This window comes from Dipteris shenzhenensis, chromosome 5 (genome assembly GCF_047967505.1).
Source record: "Dipteris shenzhenensis isolate YYH24624 ecotype China chromosome 5, Dip_SZ_1.0, whole genome shotgun sequence".
NCBI classification, from domain to species: Eukaryota; Viridiplantae; Streptophyta; class Polypodiopsida; order Gleicheniales; family Dipteridaceae; genus Dipteris; species Dipteris shenzhenensis.
Window position 1 is genome coordinate 41,882,297 of NC_141600.1, and position 25,872 is coordinate 41,908,168.

At 44.4% G+C, this 25,872-nt stretch overlaps 1 protein-coding gene and 1 long non-coding RNA gene across 3 annotated transcripts; both read right to left on the minus strand.

Moving 5' to 3' along the window:
* Window positions 1-1,768: 1,768 nt before the first annotated feature.
* On the minus strand, window positions 1,769-2,930 carry LOC147902041 (uncharacterized). Its single transcript, XR_015540997.1, has 2 exons — window positions 2,789-2,930; window positions 1,769-2,597 (listed from the first exon to the last, which is right to left on the minus strand). It is a non-coding gene; the product is annotated as an uncharacterized LOC147902041 (long non-coding RNA).
* Window positions 2,931-2,942: 12 nt separating this feature from the next.
* Window positions 2,943-25,281, minus strand: LOC147902042 (DDT domain-containing protein PTM-like). 2 transcript variants are annotated; one of them, XM_087374640.1, is made up of 9 exons: window positions 24,265-25,281; window positions 23,379-23,996; window positions 22,213-23,266; window positions 21,323-21,605; window positions 21,114-21,238; window positions 20,457-20,920; window positions 5,384-5,412; window positions 3,910-4,284; window positions 2,943-3,578 (listed from the first exon to the last, which is right to left on the minus strand). In XM_087374640.1, exons 1-9 carry the CDS (start codon window positions 25,236-25,238, stop codon window positions 3,106-3,108), a joined length of 4,395 nt encoding a protein of 1,464 aa, XP_087230766.1. In that variant the 5' UTR covers window positions 25,239-25,281; the 3' UTR covers window positions 2,943-3,105. The 2 variants fall into 2 exon arrangements, with proteins under 2 accessions (XP_087230766.1, XP_087230765.1); XM_087374639.1 differs by having other exon boundaries at window positions 3,679-4,284.
* Between the last annotated feature and the right edge of the window lie 591 nt (window positions 25,282-25,872).

A 25,872-nucleotide genomic window follows, 5' to 3' on the forward strand; every position in this document is an offset into this window, starting at 1 on the left:
TTGCGTGGGTTAGCCTTCCTCCTCTTTTATGCTTTACCTCTTTGGGTGTGAACACAATGTTTCTCATTAGCTACCCAATATTGAAACGACAACACACCAATCCAAGCAACGAAGATCTTCCAACCCTTGATCAAAGAGGTGTCATAAGGGCAGGTCAGTAATGTGACCAAAAATCACGAGTAATCTAAGACCTGGTGACCATAAGCTTCGGCCTGCACATCAACATAGATTTACTTGCATTTTTTAGCATGGTTGAGTCTCCCATGCATTTTTGGTGAGCAAATCTAAGCTGGATTTTAACAAATGTAGGACCAAATGCATTTCCCAGAGGTACACAAGACATGACGTTATTAATCTACCAATAGTTCCATGGCAACAATAGGTGTAGGCCATGATTTTAGACTAGATTTTTCTCAATCAAATATGTAATGGTCAAGTGGAAAGCTTCCAATAATTAATTTTACATTCTTATCTAGTTATCACCCATGCAACCATATCCTTCAAAGAGACATCCTAGTCCAGCAAATAACCCAAAGCAATAATATGTCCCAACCATAAATGACAATGCGAACGATAAATTTTAACTTGCAAAGTTTCAATATGAAGAAATTGCCAATAGGCCAACAACCAACCCATAAAGAAGGAGGGCATGCATGATTGCTAGTAAGTCCCTATTGAGATAATAAAAATGAGTCATTCACACAAGCTTGAGAAGTGCTATCGAGCATTGTAATACCATGGAACCTTCTTCATTGACTAAGTTGTCAATACATAATGACATTGGATGCATGGCAATAGCATAAAGGAGTGCACTAAGTGGACAACACTAACGTAAGCATTTGCCAAAAGGCACTAAGTAGTGCCCCGCAGATAAAGACAGTAACATTATTATGAAATAATAGGACCAAAGGCCGTCCGATCCTTAACCCTTGCTATAAAGGAGTCCCTGTGAGCAATGTCAAAAGCTTGGCAATGTGAACCTGCATCATTGTTACAAATAATGAGTGCGCTTAATGGAGGAGACAAGCTCACAAAGGGAGAGAGGAAAGAAATGGAGGATCATACAAGGAATGGAGCCAATTAAATGGATTAGCTATCGCCTTCATAATACAAAAAGTTACGGGGTCCATATGTATGAACCCGAGTTCTGATCCTCTAATCCAAATCCTATCCTATATCCACATCCATCATTCATATGAATGTAGATTTTAACCCCTCTAATCATCTTGATGCCTTAATCTCTACACTTCCCCTCAATACGAAACGGGTAAAGTATTACACTATCATTAGGTGATAAAAATGGGAGAAGCATTTAGTAGTTACAGGCTTATTACAAGAGTTTGGATTTTAATCACGAGTATTGGGCTGAGTAAGATGAATCTGTGAAGTCTCTTGATCTCCTCAAAATTCGTATGCATTACACCTTCGTCATTCTCACACAATGACCAACAAAAGTCTGTCACCCTTACTGGAGTGAGTTGCACAGGGATATGAACAGCTGCTATGAAAATACATGAGAAAGCAGGAACTGTGCATCATACAGCCCTTATCAAGACTTGTAGGCAGTAGCACAACCCTCATGCAGGTGACCACGGGCTGACCACCATCTTCCATGCTCTTACATAACATGGATGATGGCATGCATAGATACAGTGATTTAGACATTTCAATAATCAATTGCAAGATTGAAGGATCATTTTCATCCACTAATAGACCTATGTCTTCGTGACAGTCAACACGTCTTACTCATTAAATAAGATGAAAGATGTAAAAATGAAGACAACACTTTCCAAATCTCTCGAGCAACAGTTACATGAAAGAACTCCATAAAGAGGGGAGCCCACATCAAGGTGACTGACTGTAATGATTCCGATTTACAGACATGCATAAATACGGTTATTAGAGGTCCCAAGTATGCTTAGGGTTTGTTACGTACAAAAGTTACTGCCGGGCATGTATACATATTTGCAATCAATGCCAAACACCATCAAAAAACTGGGCCCCGATGTTTGGCCTAGAGTCTCTTTGAAGGAATTCAAACAGATTCCATACATCTTGTTCCAGGATAGAAATTGTATTGTCCCTGAGGGTGGTGCACAGACCACCTTATTTTGACTGGTTACTTCAAACATTCACTGCCTTTCCAAGGAAAGGAGGCCAGGTCAATTCAATCTTGCAAGGTTACCTGAAACCATTGTAGTACTACCAACTTTGCTTGTTTCCAAAGCAGTTATGACTACACACTTATTGCTTTCCCAATATTATAGAAAATATGAGAATCTCCCATAATCTCCAAGGCATCAACTGCGCACAAATAATGCTTGCAAACATCACAATGTCCTATTGACACTGTCTTCAGAATGGGGAATTGCAAACCCAGCTTGCAGTTCATTTCACAAATGTGGGATAACAACTGCAAAGGGAGGAAATGAGAAACAAGTTCTTGCAGTTTTGGTTCCAATTCCCATCATATTGATCAACACAAAATCAAGCTAACACAGTAGAAAGCTCAGTTACCCAACGTGAACTGACCTCACTGAGATTCAGCATCTCTTGTTCCCCAACAAAGCAGTAACGTCAACAGTATTCCCCCATATCTGTACAATCAGTTGCAAAACTGTTGAAAATCTGGAGGTAAATTATTAAACCAAAATACAGTCACACACGTGCGCGCGCACGCACGCACACACATATATATAAGCAGACTCAAAAGTAATGAGACGAGATTGTAAATGCAAAACAGCCCCCTACATGTCTTAACTCAAGATTTCCAATAATCATAACTTACCATGCTAGTAAAGACTTGCAGACATCCCTTGCCTGCCACTGTAGGCTGCCATGCAAATCAAAACTCCATGATCCATCTGCACCACTTTACATAAAAAAGCTTGGCACAGTTAACAAGGAGCTTGAATAAGCAGAGCAATTGCTCGCCTCATCTGACATTGTGCAAACGATTCAAGATTCTGCTCCAATCTCCATAAATACTGCCCTCATCTTCTCAAACTTTGGGGTCTCAGTCTGAAGTTGCTGTTCCAGACTGGTCAACTTTTAGGAATGATTTTCACTCAAGCCATTCATCAGATTAGTCCCATAGTTTTCATGCTATGGTTGGTTTTTAAACGGCAGTTTCCGTGGTGAGCAGGCTTCAATTGGAGCATAGAAACCAGCAGATGAATGCCGCAAGAATGCTGCTTCAGGGGAAACAGAACTCACAATTGGGATCTTAACTCCAGCCAAGGCATTGTGTGAGTCTGTTTCAGGTATCACAAAAGAAGAAGCGGGCAATGGTAGAACTGCTCTGCCTGCCCATGCAGAGTATACTTCACAGACATTTGCTTCTAAGGAGCCTTCCAATTTCGTATTTATGTCAATTGTATCAATCCCTCCACGTAATGCATTGAGGCCTTCTGTAGAGTCTGACATCATCAAATGCTGAGGGTCCATTGACCTAATCAATTCTTTCTTACTGTATGGGCAATCAGGGCGCCCTTTCTTTCGACACCTATGGCATTTAAATCCCACTACTTCATGAACATTATTGACTGTGACTTCAAGTGCATCTCCATGAAACCATACTGCAAAACAAGTATTCACAAAGATCACAAATAAAATTCTTAAATAGAAAACAAGCTTCAAGTCCATGCTGCAAAAATATAAAAGAAAAAAATAGCATACATGGGCAGAATTCGCAACCAACATATAAAAGCTCTGCATTATAATTTCTTGAGCAAAGGCCACATCTTGGACCAGCCAACGAGTTCACATTGCCTTGACACGGACGCAGGATTTTATTTGGATTGAAACTTTTGAAGCCCAACCCATTTTTCCTCCATTGAATCCCATCTGCTGAAAAAGGTGTTCTTGGGTTTCTCCTGAATGTTTTTGAATGTGAAGGAGTCTGCAAACCTGCTGAATGATGCTTCACACCCCCAAAACAACTTGGTCTTTTACCAGGAACTGGCGCCCCTATCGTTTGGCCTGTTTTGCTAAGAGGACTAAACTCTGATCTTTCTTCTGGAGCCAGTGTCCAATTCATATGGCATCCGTTTGTCACAACACTAGACTCTGAGCCTTTACCAGGAAAACATGCCACCTTAACTTGTCCTTCTTTAGTTATATGATTCCCGGCTATATCTTTCATGTGTTGTTGAATCGTGCATGCCTCTATCCTCAATTTATTTCCAAGCCTTGTTTCATTTGACGCTTTCTCAGAGCTACAAGGAGGAGGATAGATGGATGGATTGCCAGAAATACTTTTAGGAGACTTGAGCCGTGGTTCATCTGATCCACATGAGCAACACAAATTGTTAGTTGCTGTGCATTCCGTGTAATGAGTATGCAATAAAAGTAAAATAGTAAATTGTACAAGAACACGGGACTTCAAAACAAAGCCTTCTAGAATCTATATAAAACATTACCCTCAGTCTGATCTGCCCCCTGAAGCCTGTGAAGGGGAATACTCCATCAAAGTTGCAAAAAAATCCACAACCGACAACTTTCCTCATAATACTAGCCATATGACCTTGACATACTGAAAACTGAGGGCAAGTACCCCTCATAGTCGGAGTCATCTGTTCCATGTTTAATACTGTGAGACAGCACGCTGCTTCAAGAGACATCAATTGTTTACAAACGCCTATGTGGGCAAGGGCACACCCACAACACAGGCCATCACTCATCTACACTAGCCTCACTCACTGGGCGGGCACACCCACAAGCAAGGCCCTCTCTCCCTAGGTGACATCAGGAGATGTTGACCACTACCAACAATCCCCTTCCACTTCTGAATCTAATTTGATGGTACCCCGACTTGATTCAACGGATAGGGACCCTTTTTCCCTTGAAATAACATTTGATTTATTAAGGAAAAACTGAAAGGACAGATGAGACTGATCCTGCCATAAACATGACTGCATGCTCCTCCCATAACATGATTGCATGCTGAGCTTAGTGAAACTTGGCCAAACAAAGAGAAAAAGTTGGCCAAACCAAAAGACTCACACAGGACCACTCAGCTTAAAAATCCAGAACCGACGACTTTCCACGTTTATTACTATGAGACAGCACACTGTTTCAAGAGACATCAATTGTTTACACACACCTATGTGCGCACCAAGCACATAGAGGTGCAATCTGATTTTCTAGCAGCTTGGTTGTACCATCCCAATACAAGTGTAGTGCAAAGCAAGCAATAATCCATACAATGCACAAACCCACAAACCTAGTATATAAGGCAAAGAGAATGTATTCACACCCATTTCAAACAAGTCAACTTTAATGTCTATGTAAAATTTCTAGCATAAGGTCAATGATAACAAAAGACATTGAAATTATTACTAACTTGATAGCCATTCAAAGGGGTTTAAAAAACTAAGATTACCTTCAAAAATTCCAGATCGATCCTTGCTACTGCAAAAACAAACAAACAAATTACACAAGATTAGACAAATGTATATAATGTGTGCCCATGCCAACAATAATTTCCAAGTGCCTCGCTTCTACTAATAAACATGATTAACAAATTAAGTCACTAAAGAGAAAGGGGTGTAAAACTTAGTTTGAAAGCTATTGTCATCAGGTAGACTATGTACAGGTCAAATTCACAAACTCAACAACATTGAACATATCGCATTATTTTCAAAATTCTCAAAAATAGCTGGTGAGTAACAACAAAAAAGGATAATGGAAATTATGATAGTAGTTTCCACAGTGCAAAAAATGTTTCACTTCACGAAGTCATTTGAAGGACCATGACAATTGTGGTCATGACTCATGGTCAAAACACAACCCCTGTTTCTGCAAGTTCTTTCCATGTTGAGCAGACTGCCATGTTAGTGCACAATGGTTTTAGCTTCAAACATGTTATGTTTATACACGTTTTCCCATAAGCTGCCTTCCTACACTACTTTGGCTTGCTTTGTAATACTATAGCTTAACTACTTTGCACCCTCTACTCCCTAACTCATAAGGTCTACCCAACCCTTGAACAACGTCAATCCCCATACACAACCTCAAATATCACCTCCTGCTTACCCTTGGCAATCTCGTACATGCATTATACAAGGACCAAACACGTGAGTTGATTGAAATTTGAGTCAGACCATATCAAAGTACCAAAGATCTAGATGATGCACTGCATGAGATGGGATATGCACGATACTACACGATCAAATCATATATAACGGGATCCTAAGGTGGGGTTGTTATCTAGGGGCCTTACTTGTTGGAGAGGGAACAAGTGTGGCGGATTACTTGATGGGCTCCGGAGGTGCCCATTATCTAGGGTCCGTACTTGTTTCCCACAAGAAGGGAAAACAAGTACGGTGGATTAATTGATTGGCCCCCGCCTTCGTATCACACGTGCATGATCTTATAGTTCCTCCTCCCCACTTGGGACAAAACAATCGTACTGCCATTTAGTTGGAGATATAGGGTAATGTCCCACCTATGAGCCCCAAATGAGAACTCAGGGTGTTGACACATCAGCATAGTAGGCCTAATTCAAGTGACAAAGTCCCAACCCACTTAGAGAATATTTGCATGATAAGATAGATGCCACACGTTTCGTATGAACGCATTATGATTCAGTTTCTAGCACAATGTCCTAAGTAGCAATCCTCATCACATTTCCTTGACTGTTAGAGTGGGAAAAGCATGCCACCTAACCATGCATGCACCCTGCAGTTCTAGTGAATGTTTGCAGTGTCTTGATTTGTGTTTGGCAAGGTTGCCAGCTTAATATGATCCTTGAGTTAGAGCTTACTTGCGAAAAGACATTCTGACACCGATGCTTAATAGACCTACCTAGATGCAAAAAGACATTTGGACACCAATGCTTAATAGATCTACCTAGATAGTATAAGCTAGTGGTATGGGATGCCAAGATATATAGCCTCTTGGTTTACTAAAGCATGAGTCAGTAAATACCCATGTCTTGGACAGCACTTACGGAATAGTTGTTGTTGTGAGCATAGTGGTTGAAAGTTCCATATTTGAAATATGGAGATTAAGCAATGGCTGGTTAGTTCATGTTGCGAACATGGAAATTAACCAGAATCACCTATTGGGGGTGGTTTCTGGCATTGGATGATGTGATAGTTTCACTCTGTAATTCAGCAAAGTATCGCTGAGCAGATTGAGTTAGCAGTCTCAAGAGTATTCATACAATTGACTAATGATCACTAAGATGGGATACTTATTTGAGGACTGATGATAGGATCTTCTTGAACTGTACTTCAGCAGTTATTGCTGAGTAGTATTGATGTAAGTATACCTGTGTGAAAGAATTTGTGATTATTGTATGCTAGACATCTTGGGTAGAATACATTTTGGAGATCATTATTAATCTGTGCAGGATCTTCCCTCATGCTCCCCATGGATGATCCTACAGAAAGGAGTAGAGGATGTCAGCAGCAGTTTTCAGTCAGTTTTCCCATGGGACTTGGAAATCTTTTGAAACTTGGCAGCTCATTAGTGTTTCTTTTTCTTCTAATAAATCTTTATTTCTCGTACAGAGCTATCCAATCTGGCCAGTGCATGTTCTAGTGCACCCTGATATCTCTCCTCATTTTGGTTGAGACTAGCTTATATTATAGAATTAGGTAATACAAAAAGAGTCTCAAAAGCAGAGTCTCCTTCAAAAGTGAGAGTAAATTATCTCCAAGAAAGACATCTCTAGGTCACCTTCCTTGCAGGCATCATAAACATATTTCCTCAAGGAGGCTCGAAAGAACTCATACCATATTATGTGCAGATGATGATTCATGTCCAACTCTGGAGATAAGTCTTGTTTTAGTTTTCTGATGAAGCTATCCTTGCTTCCGGTCACAATCAGATCATCTACATACAAAAGTGCAATAGCAATGTCTTCCTTTTAAACTTTGTGGTAGAGAGTATGATTTGCATTTTAAAAAATATTATCTTATAAATATATAATATTTATATAATAGTATAGACTATACTATGTTTTAATATATTTTTGTATAATTTCTAATAAATCATATTCTAGATAAATAATATTATTAGTAAAGAGTTTTTGAAATCTAAATTAAAAAAGCCTTAATATAATATATTATAATATTTTTTTTGCATAAGGCTAGGAATATAATCTCTCTTAGGAATCCTCAACATACAAGTTCTACTTGTGATTCCTACGTGTGAGTTCTACATGCAACTCCTACATGCAAGTCCTACATGCGATTCCTACATGCGAGTTCTACATGCAACTCCTACATGTGAGTTGTACATTCAACTCCTACATGCAAGTCCTACATGCAATTCCTACATGCATGTTCTACTTGCAACTTCTACTTGCGAGTTCTACATGCAACTCCTACATGCAAGTCCTACATGCAAGTTCTACATGTAGAGAGAGAATCTCTTACAATTCCTACATGCAGAGAGAGAAGCTCTCCAACTTGTATAAATACCCCATAATGGAATGAAGCCCACACTCTTTGGGGCATTGTGTTGAGTTCTACTTTGGTATTCCAAACAATTGTCTCAAATGTCCATGCTTCCTTGCACTCCATGTCCAAAAGCATGTCCTAACCTTGCAACTCCTTCTCCCCTCTCCTCCTCCCTCCTCCTCCTCCCTTCTCCTCCTCCTCCTCCCTCCTCCTCCCTTCAAAGCCATATGGTGTTAAAAAACACCTTCCATTAGCTCAGCCTAGAAGATCTCATCTTTGTCTCTCTTGTCTGTTACAACTTTACATTAGAGAACTAAAAAGTCTTTGTGGAACTGTAGTTTCATTTCTTATCTATTACAATTGCTTTAGAAAACACATAAGTCTCTATGGAATTAAATTTCCATCACTTGACTATTAAGTCATTAGAGAGAGCATATGTCCTCAAAAGTGCCTACTATGGCATTGGCTTCATGAAAACAAGCAGACTTTAAACTTGCAGGCCATGCGTAACCAGGGCTGGCATCGCAAATCTCCTCACAGACTCTCCTCACAACCTGTTTCGAATCTTCGGCCGACTTGTAAGCATTCAACAACTCTTCTTTTCTCTCTTGGCTTTCCTCATCTTTACCATTTTTTTCAATATAGCTTCTAGCCACCGCCATATCCTATATGAAAATTTAACTCATTAGCATAAGAAGTACGTGATTAAAAGAAGTGAAAAAGAAAGCTAGGGATATTCACCTCTTCTGTTGAGTTCAAATCAAGCAGCCATGTGTGTAACATATCCTCCTCAAATGATTTTCCCTTCATTGGTCCATACAAAAGGGATCTAAGATAGAATTTGAGTTCAATAAATGAAGTCAGGTAGTAACTAGTCATTGGGGTAGATGAACCGGTAAGGGGAAGGGTTCAAGGTTTGGGGCAGCCCAAAAGGCCACCAAAGAGTGCCTACATGGGCCGACTGTGGCACTAGAAAGAGCCCTATCACAGGGACGTGGATTTCTAAGCTTTAGGAATTTACGGGGACTCCCCTAGCCTCCAACTAATTAAAATAGTTCAAAGGACACTTCAATGCAATTAATACCATGAGCCAAGGCAAGGGACTGAAGGCTAGAGAGGGGTAAAATTCCCTTTAGCTAAAAATAGCTCCATGTTGCATAACAGTCCTCTGCGCAGTGTACGTCCGTACGGACGCCATATGACCTCTTTTGGGCATATAACTCTTCTAGCCTCTGCCATAGGCCATAAGAGGTCTTTTCAGCCTGAACATTAACCACCCTGTCAAATTCGAATGTCACTCTTATGTATGCTGATGTAGAGAGCTCTCTCCTTATGGAGGAGATGAGCAGGAAGAATAATGCGAGCAGCAAGTCTTCAAATGCCTTGCAGGTACAGGATAGAGGCAGGACTCAGCAGAAGGGGAGATCTGCTAGTAACTCCAAATCCCGCAGTCAGTCCCGTGGCAAAAAGGATATTGAATGCTTTTATTGTGGCAAGAAGGGACATGTGAAGTCTAAGTGCTTCAAGTTCATACGGGATCAGAAAGCCAAGAAGGCTGAAACAAAGGATGCAGGCAATGGAAGCAAAGGCAAAGGCAAGGCCAAGGCAGATGACTTGGATGCAGTGAATGTTGCAGTAGAGGACAGTGACAGTGACATACATGATGTTTTATGCTCTTCTGCTGTAATAGCACACGCTTTGGTTATTGATGGCCATGACATGCACACCTGGCTCTTGGACTCAGGTGCTTCTTTTCATGTTACTCCTCATAGGGAGTGGTTTACTTCCTACACAGGTACTTATGGAGTTGTTCTTCTTGGGAACAACTATGCATGTCAGATTGCAAGGATTGGCAGTATACAGATAGTATTCCCTGATGGACACATATTTATGCTTGATGGTGTTCGCCATGTGCCGCAAATCAAGAAAAAACTGATTAGCACTGGCTTATTGGATGACAGTGGTTACCACACCACATTTGGGGATTCCAAATGGGTGATTACTGATGGCCAGGCTGTAGTGGCTGAGGGTTTTAAGAGTGATACCTTGTACCCTCTTTATGTTTCCAGTGTGAGTAATCATGTTGTTGCCATAACCGAGCTGCCAAAGGTTTCATTGTGGCATAGCCGGTTGGGACACATGTCTGTTAAAGGAATGCAAGAACTGTCACGTTTGGGTTATCTGCCGTCTCTTTCTTTTTCAGATTTGCCTACTTGTGATCATTGCATATTTGGCAAGCATTCTGTGACTCCTCATAAGAGGAGAACTCCCCAGAATAGAGCACCGCTTGATCTAGTGCACACTGATTTGTGTGAGATGCCACAGTTATCACTAGGGGGTGCTCTGATACCAGTTGAGAAGGAAGGAAACCGGGAGAAGAGCAAAGGGGGAGAGAGTGAGAGACTCAACTGTGCGGGTGTGAAGTGATGAGCCACACCACAAACTCATTAGTTTTATTAGGATTAGGTTTTACCCTATGACTGTCTTAAGACAGTCATAGATGTCTTATCTTTAATAAAGGGCTGGCAATGTGCCTTTACCCCAACAACTGTTGCCTTGTTGCAGCTAGTGTCACGAGGGCGTGATTTCTGGTGCATGCATGTTGGCCTGCATGTGGGCAGGACCCTGGAAAACAAGGGGTGAGGTCAAAGGGTTGCTTGATAAACTATAACCCCTAGCATTTGTGCCTTGGGGGCAATTGAAAGGTTTAGGGCCAAGAGGGGGCCCAAAAACCTTAGGCCTTTTAAGTTGGTCATTGGTGGGCTTTTTAGAGGGGGCCTAGGGGCAAATGAGGCCCTTGGGGGCAACCCAAGGCATGGGCTGCCATGTGGCAAGCCCATGCATATCTTTTTGGTACAAATAGGATGACCCGTCTCTAACGGGCTATGGATAGATCTGCACTGCAACCACCTCGTTAGTAGCTTGGACAGTTATTCATTAACGACTTCTAAATCGGGAGGAATTGCCTAGACATAAAATACTTTGGGTTAGAAGAACCATTGCAGCTATTCTTCCTCTCGGGGTGGATCTTCTGTTATATAGTAGTGTTGGCCTTAAGCAATAACCTACCTCCTCTAAGACATTTCCGCTTTTCGCTGTCAACATTTGACACATGTCTTTAACCCTTGCCACCACCCACATCCAAGACCACTTTGATCACATCTATTGGGACCTGTTTGATATAGTAATATCAATGATCCACGACTACGCCTCCAAATCATTCTCATGCACACAACAGTCTATTGCGCCTACCCTCCATCTAGGAAGATGCACGTGGTACAATCAAGAATGTCCAAAGATGAGAGCCCAACTTACACGGGAGAAGGCTTTAAGGACATTTGACTACACGCAAGATGCAACAGATGTCACAACACCTTACTTGCTTCATAGGCTTTCCAAAGGCCTTTGGCACTCTCCCATGAGAATGCATGATTAAGAAGCTCCATGAGTTGAGGATCCCAAGAATAGTAGTGAATTATACGAGTCAACCGGAGGGAATGGTACAAGTCAGACTAATGAGAGCATGATCAATGTGAAGCAAGCATGCCCTCAATCATCGACAATTTTCGGGCTTTACAGCAACATCACAAACCTTATTGACGGGCTAGGAGGTGAGAGGTCATTATTGGCAGACATGATGATACCGATACTCTTATGCACAGATGATATTGTCCTCTAATCCCCTTGGAAGTAGGTTTAGACAATGGAGACCCTGGAGGTGTTATGCAAGAAGAGAGACCTGACCTTCGGAAGACCAAGTGTTAGAAAATACCCAACAGAGGGTACACGCAACGGAAGACGTATAGTAATGCCCAGGAGCTCACACAGTGTGCGGTGTGGGTGTGGAATCACAAACTTCTTTACTTATGTGCATAAAATAGGTGTGCAGACTCATCAATAGGCAATGAACCAGCCAGATAGAGAAACCACCAAAATATATATTTCCGTCCAAAACTATGGACACAATACAAGAGAGAGAGATCCAGAGTCCCACCAATGGTGTGGTCCTCTAATCTTACCACAAGGTCTTTCTCCTATCTGTTGGCTATCTCTAGACTCGAGCCCGTGTGCTCCACCTCGAGCTTATGTGAACTCTCCGTCCTTTGACCTCAGCCTCACACTTGAGCTAAGTCTGCAGCAACACTGGTACTCCTTCAGCTTCTGGATGTAGGCCTCAAGGGTTGTACTCTGCTGCTCCTTTCTGCTCTGCTGGAAGCTGCACTGCTGGATCTGCCCTCTGTCAGGCTCTTCTCCAGCGCCGTACAATTCCGTACACTGCTAATGTCAGCGCCATGCAGATCCATCCTAGCTCCGGGTACCTTCCATGTTCTTTGATGTGAGGTGCTGCCCATGTGGCAGCCCCCTCTCTTATTTTCCTCTTGGGCAACATCCTGCCCTAGGTCTCCCTCCCCTACGCTCTCCTCATTTGGGGGCTTACAGATGGGGAGGTGACCATTCCAACACCCCCTCTCACCGACACATCCAGGCCCAATGCCAACACGTCGATGGAGATGCTCCAATAACTCCCTGGTCATAGTCCTTCTTAACCTTTCAGTGTCGAAATCTTTTCCTGGCTTTTCATCCAGTGGCTCTTGCTCCACCAGGTCCGGTTCCGCTTCCGCACACCATCCTGGTACACAGGTCCATCTTTGGTAGCACCACCTCGCACCACCTCCTTCCGTCACATTCCTGCCTTCGAATTCGAGCAATCCAGCCGTCACGATTTTCCAGTCGTCCCCCTCATAATGAGTGAACAACCTGGAGTCTTCCAAGCACCATGCTCTGAGGGTCTGTTTCAACCCGTCCTTCCTTTGGCAAGGTCTGCAACAAAAGTACATCTCCAGATAACCTGGACTGCGAACTTTAAACGCACCTGACTGAACCTGAGTCACCCTCCTTGCAAGGGCACAATCCTCCAGTCGTGGAAGTCGATTCCCTAGAGCTTCTGAATCAGGGTCATCCTTCAGCAAGGTCCCTGCCTTCAAGCTCCCACACCTGTGAGCCTCCTACTTGGGCTCTGATACCATGTTAGAAAATACCCAACAAAGGGTACACTCAACAGAAGACTTATAGTAATGCCCAGGAGCTCACACAGTGTGCGGTGTGGTGTGGAATCACAAACTTCTTTACTTATGTGCATTCAATAATGTGCAGACTCATCAATAGACAATGAACCAGCCAAATATAGAAGACACCAAAACTTATATTACCGTCCAACACTATGGACACAATACAAAAGAGATAGATCCAGAGTCCCACCAATGGTGTGGTCCTCTGATCTAACCACAAGGTCCTTCTCCTATCTGCCCGCTATCTCTAGACTCGAGTCCGCATGCTCCACCTCGAGCGTCTGTAGACTTTCCGTCCAGTGTGTGTTGGAACGGTCACCTCCCCATCTGTAAGCCCCCATATGAGGAGAGCATGGGGGAGGGAGACCTAGGGCAGTACCCAACAAGAAAAGAGAGAAAGGGGCTGTCACATAGACAGCATCATGGCTGTCATGTGGGCAGCACATCTAGGGCTGTTATGTGCAGGATAGAGGGCCAGGAAAGCACGGAAGGATGGCAGAATACAGAAGCTTGCTGTACCGCTGGCGTACGGAGCTCAGGCAGGAGCCTTAGAGCTGGAACAAGCCCGGAGCAGAAGCAACACAGGCTGGGACAGATTGCGATGGATCTAGACAGGAGGCGCATTGTCTGCAGTAGATTTTGGGGGGGGGCTGGACCCTGTATTTATAGGGCATCTGCCCTTGAAAGATGGGCCAAGGGCCCTTGTAATGAGTGCCCAAAAAGGGCAGGGGCAGCCCACAGTCCCATAAATGGGGAACTGTGGGGTCGGTTTTCATACAGATTGGGTCGGTTTTTGTACAGACTGAGTCGGTTTTTTTTTGCCAGGCCCTTGAGGGCTATATAAGGGGGCCATTCAGGCCTCATTTCAGCATCATTTGGAGCAGCAATTCCACCAGCAGGAGCAGCAGCAGCAGGGCTATCTTTGGGCCTACAGTCAAGAGGAGAAAGTAGTACCTTGTGCTGCAGACTTAGCTTGCAGGAAGCTGCCCACCTAGACTGGTTTCCAGACAGCAAGGTGGAGAAGATCATTCTAGACGGAAAGTCTACTCACGCTCGAGGTGGAGCACGCGGACTCTAGTCTAGAGATAGCCAGCAGATAGGAGGAGGACTTTTGTGGTAAGATCAGAGGACCATACCATTGGTGGGACTCTGGATCTGTCTCTTTTGTATTGTGTCCATAGTTGTGGACGGAAATATATTATTTGGTGGTTTCTCTAAGTAAAGAAGTCTGTGATTCCACACCCACACCGCACACTGTGTGAGCTCCAAGGCATTACTATAAGTCTTCCGCTACGTGTACCCTCTGTTGGGTATTTTCTAACATGGTATCAGAGCCCAAGTAGGAGGCTCACTGGTGTGGGAGCCTGAAGGCAGGGACCTTGCTGAAGGACGACCCTTATTCAGAAGCTCTAGGGAATCGACTTCCACGACTGGAGGATTGTGCCCTTGCGAGAAGGAGGGTGACTCAGGTTCAGTCAGGTGCGTTCAGAGTTCTGGTTTACTGCATTTGAGTTTGGTTGACTTTGCTGTGTGGTATATACAGCAGAGATGTCGACAGCCTCTTCAGCCCCTGCTATCCCTTCCTCCTCCAGTTTTCTCTCTTTCACTATCCCTAACTTTGGAGAGTCTGGGAACCTGGACGGGACTAATTACCCAAACTAGAAAGTGAAGATCCGGAGTCATTTAGTGGCTCGGAAGTTGTGGAAGCTGACCACGGGAGAGGAGTCGAAGCCGGCAGACATGGTGGACAGTAAAGGGAAGGTACTCATGGCAGTAGACAGAGAAGAGCTTGAAGCTTGGGAAGAAAGAGATGCCCATGCCCTGGCAATAATCATAGGGACTACGGCGGACTCTGTTCTTCCGCATATCCAGCTGGCCGAGACGTCAGTAGAGGCGTGGGCCACCCTGAAGGATCTGTACGAGACAGATAATACCTCCCGGATCGTGCTTCTTCAGCATCAACTCTACAATCTTGATATGGAAGAAGGCGATACGGTACATAGCCATTTGACGAAGGTCAAGGTGGTGCGGGATCAATTAGCAGCGATTGGTCAGAAGACAGACTCATGCCATCTGGCCTTGATGGTACTGAGGAGATTGCCTCAGAGTTTCAAGAGCTTTGTTACGGCTGTGACAGCAGGACAAAGGACCAAACCTCTGACATTTGAGGAGTTGTGTCCCTTACTGCTACAGGAGGAAGCTCGGGAGAAGCTCTACAACGGGGACAAAGATGACAAGGCGATGCTGGTGAAGGATTCCGCAGGTAAGGGAAAGGGCAAGCCTAACAGTGGCAAGTCAAATAAAGATGACTCTGATGACGAGGGGACTTCGAAGAGGAAGCACAAGAAGAAGTGTTTCTATTGTGATACGCCCGGACATTTTGCAAAGGACTGCAGAAAGAAAAAGGCGGATCTGAAAAACAAACAGGAGTCTAACCCAGATTCAGAGGGAAAGGCCAAAGCTAATGTGGTAATCGAAGAATTGTTCCTGGTGACATCACCGAGTGTTACCGAGGTCAGGTATGTTGATCCCGAAATCAGAGTAAGGATGTCTGACATAGAGAGTTGGGTCGACGAGGAGTCAGATGCCTTTGTGAAGGTGAAGGACAGTATGGAGTGCTTGGTACCTTCCAGGTGTGTAGCTGTTGACACTGACACGAGGGTGGATTCCATGGAAAGCCCTGGGGTCTCATGGTCAGATGGATGCTGGACTTCAGAAGGGGACAGTACAGGATTACACAGGATCTTGGCAGGTGCCTCATTGAGGGTTTGCTTTCAAAGCGAACATTCAGGCAGTACAACAGTCTAGTATGTATTTGATATTCTGCATTTGAGCCTTTCTAGTATGCTGTGGAGAGATTCTGCTCTTCATTTGTCTCAGGTGATAAGAGATTGGAAGGACTTGGCCTTCTTCGAAGGCAGAAGGGGAAGTATGGGTGCTTCTTCAAATCTCGGACGCAGATTGCTAGAAGGTGGTGGACAAAGAGTACTGAAGCCAGAAGAGTACCTGCTTGAGAACTCAGCGAGAGTTCATGGTCCAGGTTATCTGGATAAATTCATTGGTCGCAGACCTTGCCAAAGGAAGGACGGGTTGAAACAAACCCTCAGAGCATGGTGCCTGGAAGACTCCAGGTTGTTCACTCATTATGAGGGGGACGACTGGAAGATCGTGACGGCTGGATTGCTCGAGTTCAGAGGCGGGAATGCGACTGAAGGAGGTGGTACCAGGAGGTGCTACCAGAGATGGACCTGTGTACCAGGATGGTGTGCGGAAGCGGAACCGGACCTGGTGGAGCAGGAGCCACTGGATGAAAAGCCAGGAAAAGATTTCGACACCGAAAGGTTCCAAAGGACTACGACCAGGGAGTTACTGGAGCATCTTCATCGACGTGTTGGCATTGGGCTGAGATGTGTCGGTGAGAGGGGGTGTTGGAAAGGTCACCTCCCCATCTGTAAGCCCCCATATGAGTAGAGCATGGGGGAGGGAGACCTAGGGCAGTACCCAACAAGAAAAGAGAGAAAGGGGCTGTCACATAGACAGCATCATGGCTGTCATGTGGGCAGCACATCTAGGGCTGTTATGTGCAGGATAGAGGGCCAAGAAAGCACGGAAGGATGGCAGAATACAGAAGCTTGCTGTACGGCTGGCGTACGGAGCTCAGGCAGGAGCCTTAGAGCTGGAACAAGCCCGGAGCAGAAGCAACACAGGCTGGGACAGATTGCGATGGATCTAGACAGGAGGCGCATTGTCTGCAGTAGATTTTGGGGGGGGCTGGACCCTGTATTTATAGGGCATCTGCCCTTGAAAGATGGGCCAAGGGCCCTTGTAATGAGTGCCCAAAAAGGGCAGGGGCAGCCCACAGTCCCATAAATGGGGAACTGTGGGGTCGGTTTTCATACAGACTGGGTCGGTTTTTGTACAGACTGAGTCGGTTTTTTTTTGCCAGGCCCTTGAGGGCTATATAAGGGGGCCATTCAGGCCTCATTTCAGCATCATTTGGAGCAGCAATTCCACCAGCAGAAGGAGCAGCAGCAGGGCTATCTTTGGGCCTACAGTCAGGAGGAGAAAGTAGTACCTTGTGCTGCAGACTTAGCTTGCAGGAAGCTGCCCACCTAGACTGGTTTCCAGACAGCAAGGTGGAGAAGATCATTCTAGACGGAAAGTCTACTCACGCTCGAGGTGGAGCACGCGGACTCTAGTCTAGAGATAGCCAGCAGATAGGAGGAGGACTTTTGTGGTAAGATCAGAGGACCATACCATTGGTGGGACTATGGATCTGTCTCTTTTGTATTGTTTCCATAGTTGTGGACGGAAATATATTATTTGGTGGTTTCTCTATCTGATTGGTTCATTGTCTATTGATGAGTCTGCACACCTATTGAATGCACATAAGTAAAGAAGTCTGTGATTCCACACCCACACCGCACACTGTGTGAGCTCCAAGGCATTACTATAAGTCTTCCGCTACGTGTACCCTCTGTTGGGTATTTTCTAACAGTGTGTTCTTCTCCACCTTACTGCCTGTGAATCAGCCTAGGTGGGCAGCCCCTGCCAAGCTTTGTCTGCAGCACACAGGTCCCTGTTCCACTGCTCCAACCTGCTTGTGAATGGCTGCTCCAGAAGGTATGATGATCACAACACCTTGCTGCCCTAGAAGACAGCCAAGGTCCCAGCCCTTAGGGAACTGTCTGCAGCACTCCTTCAACTCTCCTTTACCTCCAAGATGAGGCCACAGGGAATGCCTTCAGGCTGCTCCTGTCTGCTCCACTTTCTGCTGGATGTTGGATGATAAATGAGGCCACAAGCCTCTCCTTTTATAGGCCCCAAGGGCCCCTTGAACCAACCGACCAGCCAGCCCTAAATGGGCCGACTGGCTGGTCTGTTTGGGCCAACCAGTCTGCCCCAAAACAGCCCTTTAAGGGCTCACAAAACTAGGGCCCTTTGGATGTGGTGCTGCCCATGTGGCAGCCCCCCTCTCTTCTTTTCCTCTTGGGCACATCCTGCCCTAGGTCTCCCTCCCCCACGCTCTTCTCATTTGGGGGCTTACAAATGGGGAGGTGACCATTCCAACACCAAGGCTATGATCTTTAACACCTCAAGGCTAATATCCTTCAGTGTTTGATTCGGAGTGTTTGTGCTGCTGAATTTGGTAAAGATTTGAGAGTTCTACAAAGCGTTAGAGTTTCAGTGGTATCAGAGCTAGGTTTCAATCCTGGGCCCTGTGGGCTATGGGCTAAAAACAAGTGCCAGCTTTGGAAAGCACAAGCTTTCTGGCTGCCTGCCAAGTCTGTAAGATTCAGAGCTATTGTGCTTTCTTGTACAATTCAACTCTGTCTTCTTGCTCCCTTGCGAGCCAACTCTGTAACAGTTTTTTCTATTGAAATAGAGATCTTCGCGTGGTGGTGTGTGGGTGGGTCGAGGGGCAGCCCTTATTTCTGGCCCCTAATGCCCTCTCACTCCTCTTCTATTTTGATGAATTCCCTGCGAGATCAGTGAGTTCACCTTCATGCGGATGAGGTCCAGTCATCAGTATGTGTCTTAAACCACAGATTCGAAGTGTTTGTTCTACTGAATTCGATAAAGATTTGAGAGTTCTGCAAAACGTCAGAGTTTTGAGTAAACACTGCCCTCAGAGAAGGTTGCTTCTTCCTCAACCATGATATGCATGAGTCACCTGGGTGTCGTAATATCCAACCCAATTGAAATAATAAAAGCATAACTGTGACTTAGTCCCCCTAGGATTAAACAAGCCAAACCTTGCCAATAACGGAAAGTCTGATTTACAGCTTGTCACTATCTAGTTCCTGGGCTGTGCATAAAACTGCTCAGCTGAGACACCCCAAACTAAATGGATGGCCTCGTTCCTTGCAAGTAACAAGAAGCCTGCTTTACAGCTCGTCACTATCTAGTTCTTGGGCTGTGCATAAACCTGCTCAGGTGTGAGACGCCAAACTAATTGTATGACCTCATATTGCATAAGTAAATCAAGCATCCCACAGCCTACTAGTACAATGTCTGAGCAAAAGACTTCGCGAGATCCCGCCCTTATTTCTGGCCCCTAGTGCCCTCTCACTCCTTTTTTATTTTGATGAATTACCAGCCACATCGGTGAGTTCACCTTCATGCGGATGAGGTCCAGTCTTCAGTATTTGTCTTAAACCAGAGATTCGAAGTGTTTGTTCTACTGAATTCGATAAAGATTTGAGAGTTCTGCAAAACGTCAGAGTTTTGAGTAAACACTGCCCTCAGAATAGGTTGCTTCTTCCTCAACCATGATATGCATGGGTCACCTGGGTGTCATAATATCCAACCCGATTGAAATAATAAAAGCATGTAGCTGTGACTTAGTCCCCCTAGGATAAAACAAGCCAAAGTGCTACATCCCTTGCAAGTAACGGAAAGTCTGCTTTACAGCTTGTCACTATCTAGTTCCTGGGCTGTGCATAAACCTGCTCAGCTCAGACACCCCAAACTAAATGTATGGCCTCGTCCCTTGCAAGTAACGAAAAGTTGCTTTACAGCTTGTCACTATCTAGTTCTTGGGCTGTGCATAAACCTTCTCAGGTGTGACACGCCAAACTAATTATATGACCTCATATTGCATAAGTAAATCAAGCATCCCTTTCTAGGACAGCTACAAAGTGTGCAGCTAAACTATCTAGGAAGGGATGGCTGTAAAATAGCAGATTATATGGCTGGCCCTAGATGATGCACCTGGGCTCACAAGATGGGCCATCACCTAATTGATGCACATGCTTGTACATAAGCTGTAGTGCATCGATACCCTAGCACTGCTAGATATGCTGCCCTGGGTAGCCTCTTTCTATCCTCAAGTAGCATTTCCACTGCACAAGAGCACACTGATTTCCTGGAAAAGCAGCCCTAGTTCTGATAATGCAAAAGACATTACAAAGTTCTAACACTTGGTCAGATAAACTTAGATGCATATACAGATAGAGGGAAGATTGCTACGAACCTTGCCATGGCCTTGAGCTTGCAGAAGCCGCTTGATGACAAGACATTTTGAGGGCGATACAGCCCAGACCTCAACCAAAGCTTATCAAATACATCTTTCTTGGATGGCTTTAGGGGTTTTGTGTACCATTTTTGAGATATCACAACACCACGGAGATTCCTCTGCCGTAAAACCCGAAGTCTCTCCTCAAAATCTCTCAAAAGAGAAAGTGGCATTTGTGCCTCAGTCACCCATTCCTTCTCCATTGCATCTGTGTGGATGGCAGGTCTCGATCCTTTTTGTTTAATTTGATCAAGGGAGCTTGAGCTTGTCCCAGAGCCAACCAAGTACATAGGCACACCACCTTTCCACTCCTTTGCATATACACTGGCATTATTAAGAGCCGCTTGATCATCACATCTGTCAAGCGATAGAGTGTTTGAGGTAAGTTCATCCCATCGAATGCATGCGTCAAGGCAACGGACCTGCTCAGTGCCAAAGAGAGAATATACAGCATAAGCAAACTCAAAGCTGAAGCCTGAACAGAAACATCATATAATTCAGTCTTTCACAATTAAACTTAACCTTACACAAATCTATTTAGACAAGCTAGAATTAAACTTAACCTTACACAGAAATATATAAACAAACTACACCTCACCGAGACTTTCCTCTTACCTGAAGCGCTATTTGTGAGACAGTGCATGCCGCCTCTACCCGTGCTCGCCATGCACAATGTTTATTCCTTTTAGGAATATCTAACCCTTCTGTGTAAATGAGCCCTTGTATCTTTTTAAATCCACCTGCAAACATACTGATTATGCTTGCAGCACACACAAACAATACAAAATTTAAGAGAAACCAAGACTAGAAAACTTGATGTCCACCTTGACGGGCAGCTTGTCTTGCGATCCGTGAAGGTAATACATGCCAATGAAAAATTTTCTTTAAAGATTTTCCATGCCTCCAAGATTGCAGCCACATAATGGCTTCTGAATCATAAATTCTACTTCTAGCTGATACATTCAGCTTGTGCTGAACTTTTTTTAAAGCTCGGTTCTGCGGAACAGCAGCTCCAGCAGTGGAGCTTCCAAATGCAAAACAAGGAGAATCCTCAAGGCTGCTGAACCAGTTCCCTGATAGTAGAACGGGTCTAAGACAGGACTCCAGCTGCAGCACAGAGACTGTTTTTTAGAAGGCAACATCCAATATCTGTGTGCATGCATATGTCAGCGTCTGCACAGAAGTGTGTATCCCCTGTGAATGTGCCCATGCATGTGCAGACATAGAACCCTGTACACACAACCGCTGTTTGTATTGGAAGAGGAGGAGAAAGGGAGGAACATTTTGACATCCCATTTTTAATGTTTACGATCATGCAAACATCCATCCCCATAAAGTTTTAAATTTCTGATTACTTTCAAATATGTTCAGAGCTGTGGTCATTACAAAAGCCACAAAGAAAAACAACGCCACAAACCGTACATTTCACACCAATCACGCATCAGAATGACGCCAAAACATATTTCATCACTACTCACATTATTTAAAATGCTACTGCATGCTCTAAAGGCTTTAATGGTTCTTCGGCCAATGCAAACACAAAAACCAACTAGCAGCAATGATGGTGAGGTAATGTATTAGCCAGCATTTATACAGAGATTACACAGACGGCTTAGTTGGTTATTAGCAGAATATTATAGATTATTATCAGTAGCAATATGACACAGATTGGTACATTAAGTGAGAGGAGTGTATAGAAATTTTTTACTGATACCTGTAGTAAAGGAAACTTTAAATCATTAACAGATGCAGCCTGTTTGACCTGTTTCTGCCACCAAGTTCTATATTTGGGATCCTCCCAAGGACCCAACAGTAAGCTATGAAGACACTCTTCCATATGCAAGAGGTACCCAGCAACTGCAGGAATTTGTCCAGATCCAAACTTTGTGGGACGAATGCCACCAGGGACACGAGCAGCACCTGCTGCAAGAACTCCAGCAGCTTGATTCATCAAGCAACCCCTTTTCATAATAGGATTACTGCAGGAAAAGCACCATCCACATCTTTCCTTTGGTAATTCCCCAAGCTTTTTTTTCATATTCGGCCAATAAAACCAAATTGGTGCTTTACAGAAAGCATTGAGCTGTTCATTTATTGTGGTTGCCTTAGTTTTCTTTTTTAAAACACTGCTTTTTGCAGGAAGAGCACACCCAGCAGTTTGAACCAAACTTGCTGCTGCTGTGGCAGCTGCGTCACCCAAAATATAGTGATTAACATATGCATGAACGAGAGGATCGGGGACACAATTGGAAATGTCCACAGTGGGATATCTATCTGCCCTAAGCTCAGCTGCTTCACATGGTCCATGTTCTCCTTTGACCTTCTTGCCATCCAAAGGTCCTTCTGAACCAGGCATGGAATTCAAATTACTCCTCTTTTGCACTTGGTGTACGGAACCACTGATCTGGGAATTCCAGTCCACGCATGCATTCGTCTCTCCAATGGCCAAACTTTTATCACAGACCACAGGCCCGATAACCCTTCCCATAAATGATGAAGGCTCTAAAACAGTCTCTCCTGTCTGCTCTGCCAGAGATTTTCGAACTGACATAGGAGAGAACTGTAACGTAATTTGCCTAACTGAAGTATCCAAGTCATCATACAGTTCAGTTGAGTTCCTGTTATTAAGTACATTCCACTGCTGCAGTATTGCATTCTTCACATGGTCACAGACAGGCTTCATATCCTCCAGCCAGTCTAATACAATAGGCAGCTCCTTCTGACTGTAATAATTAATTCCAACACTTGAACTAGCATATGGTTCTATCCTGCAGCAAGCACAAAGAGTTCATAAGTTGGGGAAAATGCTGCTGATATGCAACACAAGGTTTTCCTATTACACGTGTAACTTGTAAGTAAAGGACTTAAATGCACACTCACATCAAGAGGTATCCACAGGTTGCCATGAAGGTATGACCATACGGATCCATGCCAAGCAGATCTGCTCCTCTGAGTCCTGCAAATTTTGACTGCTTTCCACCGATCCTTTCTTCAATACACTCTGGACAGAACCAATCACCTTGGGGTAAGGTACTCTTTGAAATCCCGACACACCTCCCATGGTATGCAGCAGGGCAGCCATCACAACATATCAGGTTGCCGTCCATCCCACAGAGTATGCATTCATCAATGTTTGTATCCTCTGCTTCATCATTGCAACTCTCAACGTCCTTAATTCCCAAGGGGAGGCCACATGGGTCCTCTAGCATACTCTCCTCGACTACTTGCAAACTGTCATCAGGTTCCTGTGTAACCTTATCCCTATCCGCATAAGAACGTTCCCGCATGTCAAGCTCAGCCCTTATCTCCTCTGTGTCCAGAATATGATCACAAAGAAAATTTAAAATGGCAAGTTTAGTCTTTACTGCTACCTTATAGTACTCAACATCCAGGATGGGAAATTTAGCTTCAGGTAATTTTTGAAACCCATAAGCCACTAGGAATCCCATCAAATGTGAAGGCCATGTGATAGAATCCAGTAAAGACCAATCTGGTTGCCTGCCACCCAGCATAGACTCGATCAAAAAGACGGGAATAGAAAAGCTTGAAAGATTCCAAAACGAGAGCACGTTATATTATCACGCTAAAATATCTTCTTCCACATTTGACATCTTAACGCCACGAAGGTCAAAATATTTAAGCCAGAGAAATGCGCAGTGTAAAAATCAAACGTCTTCTTAGGATCGAGTTTAATGGACCCACGCTTCAATGCAATTCAGCAAGGGGTGATCCATTGGAAAGGTGCATAACACACCATGTCAATTACCTCAAGCAGTTTTTAGCCACCTCTGACTCCTCTTGCGCAAGTCTCTCCAAATGCCTTCGCAATGCTTGCAAAAGGGTAACATGCACAGAATCCATCAAATTTGTGGGTGCCTCCGAACAGACAGCTCGTTGGAAATCCTGGAGGCTGAAGGGACTCAAAAACAACGCCCTACTGAAAGATCTTAAAAAACTATACACGGCTAGGCAATCCAACACCGAATCATGCGGAACCAGGAGATCCAAAGCTGAATGAGGTAGGGGTTGAGGAGGAGGAAGCTGTAGAAGCTCAGGACCCGACTCTTGGGTGAGAACAGACTGAACTTCGACAGAGCTCTCCACTGCATCGCGGTCGTCTTCAAGGCTTCTTTCCACGGAGGAAGAATGTGATTCTTGACCTTGCAAAGGCTCGTCGCAATTTTCCATCTGTTGCGCGAATTGGAGGTCTACAGACGGGTTACTCTGAAAAGATGTCTCGTCTGGGTCTAGGTCACCTTGCCTTGTCCTTTTGCTGCTCCTGGTGGATGTCAAGAGTTGCGAACTCTCCTGTTTCTCTGCTTGTACTACTGCCGGTGCGTGTACCTCCGCCTCACTTTTTGCGGCACTTTGCGACACCATTTCGTTGGCGGGCTGCGAATTCGAGACGCCATCTTTATCACCTGCCGTGCGCTCCGGATCCTCCCGGCTGAGCCGTCTGCGCTTGCGAGCCGGAATGTCGTCGGTGCATTGCGGTACGAGGGAATCGGGCTGCGGGAACTGCCGAGGGGGTTTGAAGCGGGAAGAAGGGGGGTGAATGAGGATACGTTCGACTTCACGAGGCTCGAGTTCTTCGGTATCACCATCCTGGTAGAGGATACGGTAGAAAAGGCGGGAGGGATCGAAGGAGACGATGGAACCGAGGAAGGAACCGAAGCCAGGGAAGAATTTACGGACGGATTTACCGAGCAAGCGATGGGGGGAAGGACGACGAGCACCCATGGAAACCCTAAAAGAGCAGAAGGAAGAAGAAGAAGATGAAGCGGAGCTGAAGAAGAAGAAGATGATGAAGAAGAAGAAGAAGCCTTCTTCTTTTTTTGCTTGTTTTTTGTTATTTTTAAAAACCGTCTCTCTCTCTCCCCGCCTCTTCTTTTGCTGTTTCAAATTTTTTGCTCCTTCCCTTTCCCCTTCCTCTTTCCCATGGCTTTTGGATTTTTGCATCCTATGAATGCAGAGAGTAATCTATAATATGTTGATTATAAATTAACGATGAAGAAAGGATGACAGGCCGGTGTTTGAAAAATATCTGACTATAAACTAAGCTGACAATAGCAAGCCCGACCAAATGGCATATGTGTTTAAGCGTTCCCTTCTTGCGAACACCTCGGCACACAAATAGAAAAAGAAGAATGTAGAATATGCAAAAGCAAAAAGAGATGGAAAACATATATTTTTTTTAAATAATATAACCACACATAGTGTGGACAGGGAGGCGGTGCGCTTCCTTTCCCAAATAGTTATAATCCGAGGGAACGAGCCCTTCCCCGTGCGCTGAGGTTGTAATCGTCCGCCGTTGAGAATATTAGCGTCAAGATTGAGTATCGCGAATATGTAAGAGAATTATATATTACCTAAA

What these genes read in the sequence shown, in the direction of transcription:
- LOC147902042 (XM_087374639.1), bottom strand. Translation starts at nt 25,238, where the DNA reads ATGGGTGCTCGTCGTCCTTCCCCCCATCGCTTGCTCGGTAAATCCGTC. An exon ending in TCGATCTGGAATTTTTGAAG is followed by an intron (nt 4,285 to 5,383) that starts GTAATCTTAGTT and finishes CATGTGGATCAG; the next exon opens with ATGAACCACGGCTCAAGTCT. An exon ending in TGGTTGCGAATTCTGCCCAT is followed by an intron (nt 3,579 to 3,678) that starts GTATGCTATTTT and finishes CTTGTTTTGCAG; the next exon opens with TATGGTTTCATGGAGATGCA.